The sequence below is a fragment of the Sapajus apella genome, unplaced genomic scaffold (assembly GCF_009761245.1).
Source record: "Sapajus apella isolate SASKATOON/1434 unplaced genomic scaffold, GSC_monkey_1.0 scaffold21, whole genome shotgun sequence".
NCBI classification, from domain to species: Eukaryota; Metazoa; Chordata; class Mammalia; order Primates; family Cebidae; genus Sapajus; species Sapajus apella.
The window spans coordinates 1,324,778-1,335,753 of NW_022436961.1; the positions used below are offsets into that span (position 1 = coordinate 1,324,778).

At 43.4% G+C, this 10,976-nt stretch overlaps 1 protein-coding gene and 1 long non-coding RNA gene across 3 annotated transcripts in view; one reads left to right on the forward strand and one right to left on the reverse strand.

Annotated features, from left to right (window-relative positions):
• Positions 1–10,976, reverse strand: part of CHRNB3 (cholinergic receptor nicotinic beta 3 subunit) — a 45,984-nt gene that overhangs the window by 10,836 nt on the left and 24,172 nt on the right. Inside the window, exons 4-5 of one of the 2 annotated variants that reach the window (XM_032288051.1) lie at positions 1,280–1,389; positions 99–981 (exon numbers count right to left, since the gene is read on the reverse strand). In XM_032288051.1, the coding sequence (XP_032143942.1) occupies positions 99–981; positions 1,280–1,389 (993 nt within the window). Of the gene's footprint in view, positions 1–35; positions 982–1,279; positions 1,390–10,976 lie in introns of both variants that reach the window. The other variant, XM_032288052.1, reaches the window with a different exon arrangement.
• The window catches only part of LOC116558256, a 7,800-nt gene continuing 5,429 nt past the window's right edge, over positions 8,606–10,976 (forward strand). Inside the window, exon 1 of the long non-coding RNA XR_004271920.1 lies at positions 8,606–8,618. This is a non-coding gene — a long non-coding RNA (uncharacterized LOC116558256). The remainder of the gene's footprint in view (positions 8,619–10,976) is intronic.

The window sequence follows — 10,976 nt, forward strand, 5'->3', positions numbered from 1 at the left end:
ATTTAAACCAGGACAGTATTTTTTTGTAAACAGATGTCAAAATATTTGTCTTTGGTTCACTTTTATGGTGGCATTATCGGGAATACCAGTTTACTCACCTGGCTGATAAAATGTTCTTTCTTCACATGGCTTGAAATGTACCTAATGGAATCAGCAGCTTTTTCCAAAAAAGCAACCAGAACTTTTTCTCCATCACTAAGCTGTTTATGTTTCTTTTTTTCAAGGACTTTGCCTTTCACTACTGGTTGACTCTCCTCTTTCTCTGGGATCGAGTAGCGATCTACGTGGTCTTTCATGCAAAGTAACTTTGGAAGTTTCTGCAGAAAGAGCCTTTTAACCCAGGGGGCCATGGGGTGGTATGTGGAAGAAGATCTGTGGTGAACGTTAATGACAAACACGGTAACAATGATGGACAGGGTCACGAAAATCATGATGAACAGCAGGTACTCTCCAATGAGAGGAATGACTTTGGAAGATGATGGGATGATTTCTTCAATCACTAAAAGGAAAACTGTCAGAGAAACCAAGACCGATGTGGATAATGAAAGTTTTTCTCCTTCATCCGAAGGTAAATAGAACACAAGAACTGTTAGGAAAGACAGCCCCAGGCAGGGGATAATGAGAAAGAGCGTATAGAATAAAGGCAGGCGTCTCAGGACGAAGGAATAGGTGATAAAGGGATAGGAGTACACTCCATCCCTTCTGTTTCCCTTCATCCCCTTTGCATTCAGTATTTCCCATTCTCCATTGTCGAAGAAGTCTTTTCTGTCAACATTTTCGTTGATCAAAATGAGGTCGACCATGGTGCCATCGTAAGTCCAGGATCCAAACTTCATCGAGCAGTTCTGCCGGTCGAACGGGAAAAACGTGACATCCATGGTGCAGGAGCTTTTGTAGCTGGCGGGAGGGGTCCAGACAACGGTCCCGTTGGATTTCACAATGACCTTGGTCATCAGGGAGCCTTCGAAACGGCCATCAGCGCTGCAATCAAAGCAGTTTCACCTTAGCAGCCGGTGGAGCACCTGCTAGTTTTTGTTTTTCTCCCAGCATTGACTATTTCTATTTTATGACTTTTCTGCCACAACATCAGGCAATTGTTTTAAAAGAAACAATTATTTCGTCATTTAAAGTTGAATTTTTAAAAGTATTTTAAAAGTATTCCTAGTGTTAATTGACCAATTTCATTTTCTTTTGTGATTTTACTTTCCTTTTTTTTTTTTTTCTTTAAATATTTATTTTTTATTTTTTCTCTATAAGTAAGAAACAATGTGATACTTACTTTTCAAAGAGAACTATGTCAGGAAGCCACAGAGATTCTGATGGAACTTTAATGGAATGGATCCCACCGTAATCATCAGGATTCCAGCGTAACTTGTGGTCTGTCCATTCCTGCAGGAAATTAGCACACTGTGACTTTATTCTGAAAGTTCAGTGTATAAGATCCTGAGATCTTCAAGTTTCTGTTAGCTTACCAAGCCACTGTTTTATTATGAAAGGGAAATTGTCCCGGTTGGACTGTGTGACCCTATTGAGGACTCACTATGGGGTTCACCTTGAGCCAGCCTGGCCTCTGATCTCACCCAGGCCAACACACTTTGCATGTTAGGTATTTCCAAAATTACTGTATCTGCCTCACCATGAAGAGGCTCTGCAACAAATGCCACTGATTCATGATCTGTCTTTTCAGCCTATTTTCTCTTAAGAAACAAACAAAAGAAAAGCAGGCTGGGCGTGGTGGTGCATGCCTGTAATCCCAGCACTTTGGGAGGCCCAGGCAGGTGGATCACAAGGTCAAGAGATTGAGACCATCCTGCCAACATGGTGAAACCCTTTCTCTACTAAAAATACAAAATTTAGCTGGACATGGTGGTGGGCTCCTGTTATCCCAGCTACATGGCGGGCTGAGGCAGGAGAATCGCTTGAACCCAGGAGGTGGAGGTTGCAGTGAGCCGAGATTGTGCTACTGTATTTCAGCCTGGTGACAAAGTGAGACTCCGTCTCAAAAAAAAAAAAAAAAGAAAGAAAAGCAATGATGGGTTTAATTCAGTTTATTCTAGGGGAGTGGATTAAAGGAGAGTGGATACTTTAATCTCATGCTAGTAGATGCAAATGATTTTGAACACTACTCAAGAGGACTGGACGCGAACATCCACCTGCTATGTTAATATGAGACAGCCATTTTCCATGGACTCTTCTTGATCACATTAGAACTCATATCCAATAAAAAATGTTTTCCAAGCATTTTATTTTAAGTTTTAATCTGAATTTATTTGGGGAGCTCCCAATTATAATTTTAAATTACATTCTTAATGTTGTTAGCCTCCAGGAGCTTACGCATTTTTCTTCATAAGGATGTAATCACATAGCATGTTTTACAGGGGCTGATGAATCTAGATAAATACACCTGACCATGAATTGATCAGACTGTGAAGGTCAAAGGATGATGTATGGATGACCCAATCACAGCAGAGTGGACTCTATTAAAAAGATTTTAGGCCCAGAATCATAGGAAATCTGACCTGACAATTAAATTCTTCTGTTCTGTGGCTCCTCATGTGGATAGCTGAGTACGGACGAAGGAGGTCAGAGAGTTGGAAGGGCATGCCCAGCATGAGAATTCCCGGAGCCCAGTGATGCCAACTTTGTCATTAAAGCACCAGGAGTCAGCAGATGGATGATGTCACTAAATGGTGAAATACTGAAATATACATGATGCCTGACAAATGATGGAACTCCACACCCCAAAGGAAACTTTGTCTATCTGAGACAACATTTTTGAGACTTAATCCCCCCCCCAAAAAAGTTTAAAATGTATGGGCCTTTAAAAAAGCTAGAATCTAAAGTATAACAAAATGGCCTGATATTTAAGGAAAATCATGCATATCAAACTGACAATTTAAAAGCCCAATAATAAAGTATTCACCATGTTTACTTGGTGCTCACGGGTTTCCCTTTTTTTCATCCTCCTCTGCCCATTCTGCAGAGCAAATATAATCTCCTTGCTAGGAATAATTTGTCTCCTACCAATGAAACTCTTACGATTATTGGTAGGCCTGAGTCTCAGAAATCTTGGAGGGAACTCACTCAGTAACATTTGTGGTTTGTTTCAATTCCACTTTATGCACTTTGTAGAAATTTACTTAAAATAAAATTCACTCTTTTGTTTACAGTTATTAATGCAAATAGCTGTATAATAACTGCCGGTATTAAGACACCAAAACAGTTTTTTTCCCCAAAATATTTCCCAGGTGGTGCCCTTTTGTAATCAACCGCCCCCACATTGCCAACCCTTCGAAATCCTGATTTGTTCTCTGTTTCTCTAATTTCAGCTTTTTTAGAATGTCATGTAAATGCAATCAACATAACATTCTGATTTTGACTTCTTTACTTAGCAGTGCGTTTAGATTCTTCCTTTTTTTTTTTCTTTCTTTTTTTTTGAGATGGAGTTTTGCTCTTGCCGTCAGGCTGGAGTGCAGTGGTGCAATCTTGGCTCACTGCAACCTCTGCCTCCCGGGTTCAAGCAATTCTCCTGCCTCAGCCTCCCGAGTAGCTGGGATTACAGGCCTATATGCCCAGCTAATTTTGTATTTTTAGTAGAGACAGGGTGTCTCCATGTTGATCAGGCTGATCTCGAACTCCCAACCTCAGATGATCCACCTGCCTCGGCATCCCAAAATGCTGGCATTACAGGCATGAGTCACCATGCCTGGCTGTTTTTTTCTTTTCTTTTTTTTTTTTTTAATTTGAGACAGGATCTCATTCTGTTGCCCAGGCTAGAGTGCTATGGTGACATCATGACTCACTGGAGCCTCAACCTCCTCGGCTCAAGTGATTCTCCTGCTTTAGCCTCCCAAGTAGCTGGGACTACAGGTGTGTACCACCACACCCGGCTAATTGTTTTGCTTTGTAGAGACAAAGTCTGCCTATGTTGCCCAGGCTGGTCTTCAAGCCCTAGGCTCAAGCAAGTCTCCTGCCTCATCTCCCAAAGTGTAAGGATTACAGGCATGAGACATTGAGCCCAGACTCACTGTGTTTTTTAATATACATTTTCTTAATGACTAATCATGACTCTCTTCATGTGTTTATTTGCCATCCATGTATCTTATTTGAAGTGCATAATGTTTAATCAAGTTGTTTTCTTACTGAGTTTTTTACTTTTTATTTTTGAGATGGAGTCTTGCTCTGTCACCCAGGCTGGAGTGCAGTGGATCTCGGCTCAATGCAACCTCCGCCTCCCAGTTTCAAGCGATTCTTCTGCCTCAGCCTCTCGAGTAGACACATGCCATCACGCCCAGCTAATTTTTGTATTTTTTAGTAGAGACGGGGTTTCACCATATTGGCCAGGCTGGTCTCAAACTCCTGACCTTGTCATTCGCCCACCTCAGCCTCCCAAAGTGCTGGGATTACAGACATGAGCCACAGTGCCTGGCCCTGGGTATCTCTTTTTGACAATATCACACTGCTGTGATTACTATAGCTTTATGTAAATTTTTAAATCTGCTTGTTGTTATCTATAAGATATCTTGCTAAGATTTTAATTGTGATTGATTTGAATATACAAATTAGTTTGGTGAGAACTGGCATCATAATACTGAATCTCCTGACCCAGGAATATTATTTGTGTCTCCATTTATTTAGGTCTTAATTTGTTTTTTGTTAGTGTTTTGCAGTTTTAGGCTTATACTCCTTGCACATATTTAGTTAGATTTATACCTAAGTGGCTGGGCGCAGTGGCTCACGCTTGTAATCCTATCACTTGGGGAGGTCAAGGTGGGTGGATCACCTGATGTCAGGAGTTCATAACCAGCTTGGCCAACATGGTGAAACCCCGTCTCTACAAAATTACAAAAATTAGCCAAGCATGGTGGTGGGTGCCTGTAATCCCAGCTACTCAGGAGGCTGAGGTGGGAGAATTGCTTGAACCTGGCGGCGGGGGCAGATGTTGCAGTGAGCCGAGATCGTGCCATTGCCCTCCAGCCTGGATGACAGAGCAAGACTCTGTCACCAAAAAAAAAAGAATACATAAAAATAAATAAAAGATTTCTATCTAAGTAGTTTGTGGTTTTGGTGCTACTGTAAATGTCATTCAATTTTTAAAATTCCAATCATTCATTGTTAGTATCTAAATATACAATCGACTTTTGCTTATTGACCCTATATCCTGTGACCTGGCTTAGCTTAGATTTAGTTTTAGAATCTTTTCTGTAGATTTTCCACATAGACAATTATGTCATTTGCAAGTAGAGCATTTTATTTCTTCCTTTCTGATCTGAGTAACTTTGACTGCTGTTCCTTGCCTTAATTACTGAGTAGTATTATGTTAAGTAGGATTAGTGAGAAGAGATTTCCTTGCCTTATTCTTGAACTTTGGGGGAAAGCATTTAGTTGTTCACCGTTAAGTGTTTATGTTAGGTATTGGGTTTGTTTTGTAAATACCCTTTATTAGGTTAAGGAGGATTTCTTCTATTCCTAGTTTCCTGAGGGTTGTGTTTTTGGTTTTGTTTGTTTTTTGAGAGGGAGTCTCACTCTGTCACCCAGACTGAAGTGCAGTGACACGATATGGCTCACTGCAACCTCCACTGCCTGGGTTCAAGTGATTCTCCTGCCTCAGCCTCCTGAAGAGCTGGGATTTGGGATTACAGGCACCTGCCACCACATCTAATTTTTGTATTTTTTAAATAGAGATGGGGTTTCACCATGTTAGTCAGGCTGGTCTCAAACTACTGACCAGGTAATCAGCCCACCTCAACCTCCCAAAGTGATGAGATTACAGGCATGAGCCACTGCACCCAGCCTAGATTTTTTTTCTTTTGCTTTCTTTTTTTTTGAGACAGAGTTTTGCTCTTATTGCCCAGGCTGGAGTGCAATGGCGCCATCTCTGCTCACTGCAACCGCTGCCTCCCAGGTTCAAGCGATTCTCCTGCCTCAACTCCAGAGTAGCTGGGATTACAGGCATGCACCACCACACCCAGCTAATTTTTGTGTTTTTAGTAGAAATGGGTTTCACCATGCTGGCCAGGCTGGTCGTGAACGGTATTTTTTTTTTTTTTAATCATCAGTGGATCCTGAATTTTGTCAAAAGCTTTTGAGCATCTATTGAGTTTTTCTTTTAATATGATCAATTACATTGATTGATTTTAAAAATGTTGAGCCAGCCCTGTACTCCTGTGATCAACCCCACATAGTTATGATGTATTACAGTTTTATATAATATTTTTTCCTTTCGTGGAAGAAAAAGTGGGAGAGACTTCTGCTTTATGGAGAACGAGGATGCATTGCTCTAAGGTTTTTCCTGTTTTAATTAAAATATAATTGAGGCTTCCTTGAGAAAAGATGAAGGCTGTTAAATAGGGGGCAAGTACCTTCGCTCGCTGCTACTGAAGCATTTCAAAATATATTTTGTTTGTAGGAGTAAAAATATATTGTAATAATTCTCCAAATAGCTGATACACGTCTGTGCTAATTACAAGAAAGAAGAACAACCCGCACAGTTCCCTCTTAGGATTGTGAAATGCTTTTCCCTTCCTTTAGGAGGATGCTTGTGTAATTATTTAATAAAACTGTGGCATACTCTAAAAACATCATTTTTGTCACTACTAAAGATGACACCACTGATGATTTTTTTTTTTTTTTTGAAATGGAGTCTTGCACTGTCACCCAGGCTGTAGTAAAGTGGCCTGATCTTGGCGCACTGCAACCTCTGCTTCCTGGGTCAAGCAATTCTCCTGCCTCAGCTTCCGGAGTAGATGGGACTACGGGCATGCACCACCACGCCCCGCTAATTTGTTTGTATTTTTGGTGGAGATGGGGTTTCACCATGTTGGCCAGGATGGTCTTGATCTCCTGACCTTGTGGTCTGCCTAGGCCTAGGCTTCCCAAAGTGCTGGGATTACAGGTGTGAGCCATCACGCCTGGCCGACAGCTAATAATTTTTTAATTTACCTGTATTGATAACGATGTGCTAATCATGTATCAGGCATCGCTATAAGGGCTTTATATTTATTAAAATATAATACATATTTTTATTTATTTATTTATTTATTTATTTGAGACAGAGTTTCGTTCTTGTTGCCCAAGCTGGAGTGCAATGGTACAATCTTGGCTCACTGCAACCTCTGCCTCCCGGGTTCATGCGATTCTCTTGCCTCAGCCTCCTGAGTAGCTGGGATTACAGGCATCTACCACCACGCCCAGCTAATTTTTGTGTTTTTAGTAGAGAAGGGGTTTAACCATGTTGGCCAGGCTGGTCTCGAACTCCTGACCTCAGGTTGTCCACCTGCCTTGGCCTCCCAAAGCGGTGGGATTACAGGCGTGAGCTATAGCGTCTGGCCTAAAACATAATAAATATTTATTAATGCTGTATTGGATGAGGCAACCAGGGCTTAGAGAATTCAAATACCTGTCCAAGGCCACTCAGCTAGTCAGTGAGAGGAATGAGATTCAAGGCTGCTGCACATGGCTGGGTCATCAGTGCAGCCACAACTCCAGAGGTGTCCTGCACACTGACTCTGCTGTGAAGGGCACCCCCAGGAGGTGTGCAAGCCTGGTGGCCTTAACGGGCTTCTAGCCAAAGTCTGCCTGAAGTTAGATGATCCACGCTTTTATCTCTCCCCATGCTGCACTGCAGTGGGAAAGCCTGTGGCCTAAAATGTTTCATAGGTTCAGTCACTTCTAGCAAGCTTTCTTTCTTTTTTTTTTTTTTTTTATTTGAGACGGAGTCTTGCTCTGTCACCCAGACTGGAGTGCAATGGCACGATCTCAGCTCACTGCAACCTCCGCCTCCTGGCTTCAAGTGATTCTCCTGACTCAGCCTCTTGAGTAGCTGGGATTACTGGTGCCCACCACTGTGCCCAGCTAATTTTTGCATTTTTAGTAGAAACCATCTTGGCCAGGCTGGCCTTGAACTCCCGACCTCGTGATCTACCCGCCTTGGCCTCCCAAAGTGCTGGGATTACAGGCATGAGTCACTGCGCCCGGCCTGCTAGAAAGCTTTCTATGGCTCAGTTCTTAGGGTTATTTCTGGCGCTGATAGATATAAAGCCCACTGTGTACTCAGGCTAAAGAGCAGCTCATTCCATCTCCTCTCTGTCAAAGAGAGAAAACAAAAAACAATGATAAAACAGAAAAACTGCTTGACCTTAATAGCAAAACATCTGTTAAAAGACAAATAGTAAAATACAGTGAAATATCTGTTAAAATACTAAAATATAAGAAATAATAAAATATCTAAACAGTAAAATATATAAATATCTAAATAGTAAAATACATACGTAACAGTAAAATATCTGTTAAATAGTAAAATATATAAGTAACAGTAAAATATCTGGTCAAGGTGGCTCAAGTCTGTGACCCCTGCACTTTGGGAGGCGGAGGCAGGTAGGACCCTTGAACCCAAGAGTTTGAGACCAGCCTGGACAACATAGGGTAACCCCATCTCTTCAAAAAATAAACAACAACAAAAGTTAGCTGGGTGTAGTTGTCTGTCTGTGGTCCCAACTACTTTGGAGGCTGAGGTGGGAGGATCACTTTAGCCTGGGTATTCAAGGCTGCAGACGCCTGTGATTGCTCCACTGCTTTCCAGCCTTGGAGACAGCAAGACCCTGTTTCAAAATAAATATGTAAATAAATGAATAAAAGTCAGGTGAATTATACAAAGAAGCATGCTCTACTGTGTTCAAGTGCAATGATGAGCAATGGGAGAATGATGAGATGAGGAATGCATCACAGGGGTTGTCCTCAGCTTCAGCAAGGCTGTGGGAAGGAGGAGCACACCAAGAGATCTTTTTTTTTTTTTTTTGAGATGGAGTCTCACTCTGTTGTCCAGGCTGGAGTGCAGTGGCATGATCTCTGCTCTTTGTAACCTCCGCCTCCTGGGTTCAAGCAATTCTCCTGCCTCAGTCTTAAGTAGCTGGGATTACAGCATGTAACACCATGTGTGGCTAATTTTGTATTTTTAGTAGAGACGGGGTTTCGTCATGTTGGCCAGGCTGGTCTCGAACTCCTGACCTCAGGTGATCCACCTGCTTCAGCTTCCCAAATTGCTAGGATTACAGGCGTGAGCCACCATGTCCGGCCATCAAGAGATCTTTATAAAAGGAGGAAATCAGATTAGGAGATAAAAGGGACAAGTGCTGTGTCTGCTGCCTTGAATTCACCTGCCCTTCTCCTGGTAACAGAACCCCAGTTTCCTTTTGTGGAACGACCTCACTCCGCTCTCAATCCATTAGCTTTTGGGGGAGCTGATGCACCCTTCTGCTCCAGGTCTGCCTCTCAGATCTGCCCACTGTGATTTTCAGGGACAGCAGGCAACCAAATCAGAGTTGGTAAGACAGCACAGGGCTTCTGAGACCACCAAGAGGTGGGACACTCTTTCCCTGATGAACGTGCACGCAGGAAATGTTTTGTTTTGTTTGAGATGGAGTCTTGCTATTTTGCCCAGGCTGGAGTGCAGCAGCATGACCTTGGCTCACTACAGCCTCTGCCTTCCAGGCTCAAGTGATCCTCCCACCTCAGCCTCCCAAGTAGCTGGCACTACAGGTATGTATTACCATGCCCAGCTAATTTATAAATTTTTTGTAGAGACAGGGTTTTGCCACATTGCCCAGGCTGATCTCCAACTCCTGAGCTCAAGTGGTCCACCCACCTCAGCCTCCCAAAGAAGTGCCAGGACTACAGGTGTGGGCCACTGTGACCAGCCTATACGAGGCATTTTGAATTTGGAGCTGATGTAGCCATCCTGCTTCTGGGGGATGGCATGGATGAGAATGGAGTCAACCCAGAGGACAGGGAGCCCAGAGACTCCCAGAGAGGAACCAAGTCCTGGGAATATAGCAGGGCCTTGGATGAAGCTGCGGGTAAAGCCAGCCCTGGCCCTGAACTTTTCCGATTGTGAAAACTAAGAAGTTCTCTTTTTGCTAGTTTAGTTTACCGGAGGTTTTCTGTCAATTGCAGCTAAAAGGTTCTCAGCTGATTCTGGGAAGAACCGGGGTTGCTATGCAGCCAGCAGCACGCTACAAGGACCCAGCTAAGAGCACCAGAGACAGGCGCAGTCCTGGGCAGACTGGCTGGGGCTGTGTCCTCATGCTCCAGGTCATCTTTAGTGAGCACAGCTAATGAGCCCAAACGCACAACTCCTCCGTCTGGGACCTAAAGATTGCTGGAAACTAAATCGCCTGCTTCTTGGATCCGGTTTTCTTCCTCCTACAGGCACCACAGGTCTTTACCTATGCCCAGCTTTATCCTGCACAGGAGGATGGAAGATGACAAAAATTCTAGCACTTCAGCCTTGTTGCAAATTGCAAATTGCAGCAAACAAATATCAGCTTCATAAATTGTTCTAAAAGAACTAGGGCAAGCCTCAGGGGGAGGTATTTTTAAGTCAGAAAGATTTGTGTTGCTTACCTGACCCTCAGCAGCAGGATTAACAGCTGTGGCCAGAGATAACACAGAGATAGCGGTTTTGGGGGCTCACTGTTGCCGAAGAGTTCATTCATTCATCAAATATGCAAAGCACGTACTAGTACTGAGCGCAGCGGCCTCGACCTCTCATCCGGGGGCTGACTCAGATGTTAAGCCAGCCAACTAATAAATACCCACACTTCCCAAGGAGACAGTTTGGGTATGGGATACAGAACAGCGGAGGAGACAGGAAAGGCATTTCCGAGGAGGTGGCATTTAGACTAAACATGCGGGGTAAGGAGTCTGAGCAGGGCAGGCTTGTGTGGGGCAGGGAGAAGTCTGGTCACAGACGGAACCACCTGTGGGAAGGTGCTGGGGCAGGAAGGAAGGACAGCATGAATGAGGGATGCCTTCAGATCCTTGAGGAGGATATTAAAGGGATCTAGAGCGGACCCAGTTGCTCCTAATCAGCAAAGCAAAAGGCTTGGTGAGACTTGTGGTCAGTACTGCTTACTCTGGTGCTCCCAAAAGAGAAAGCAGACTGGACTCCAGTCACAAACCCTGAGCTCCACGCTGGG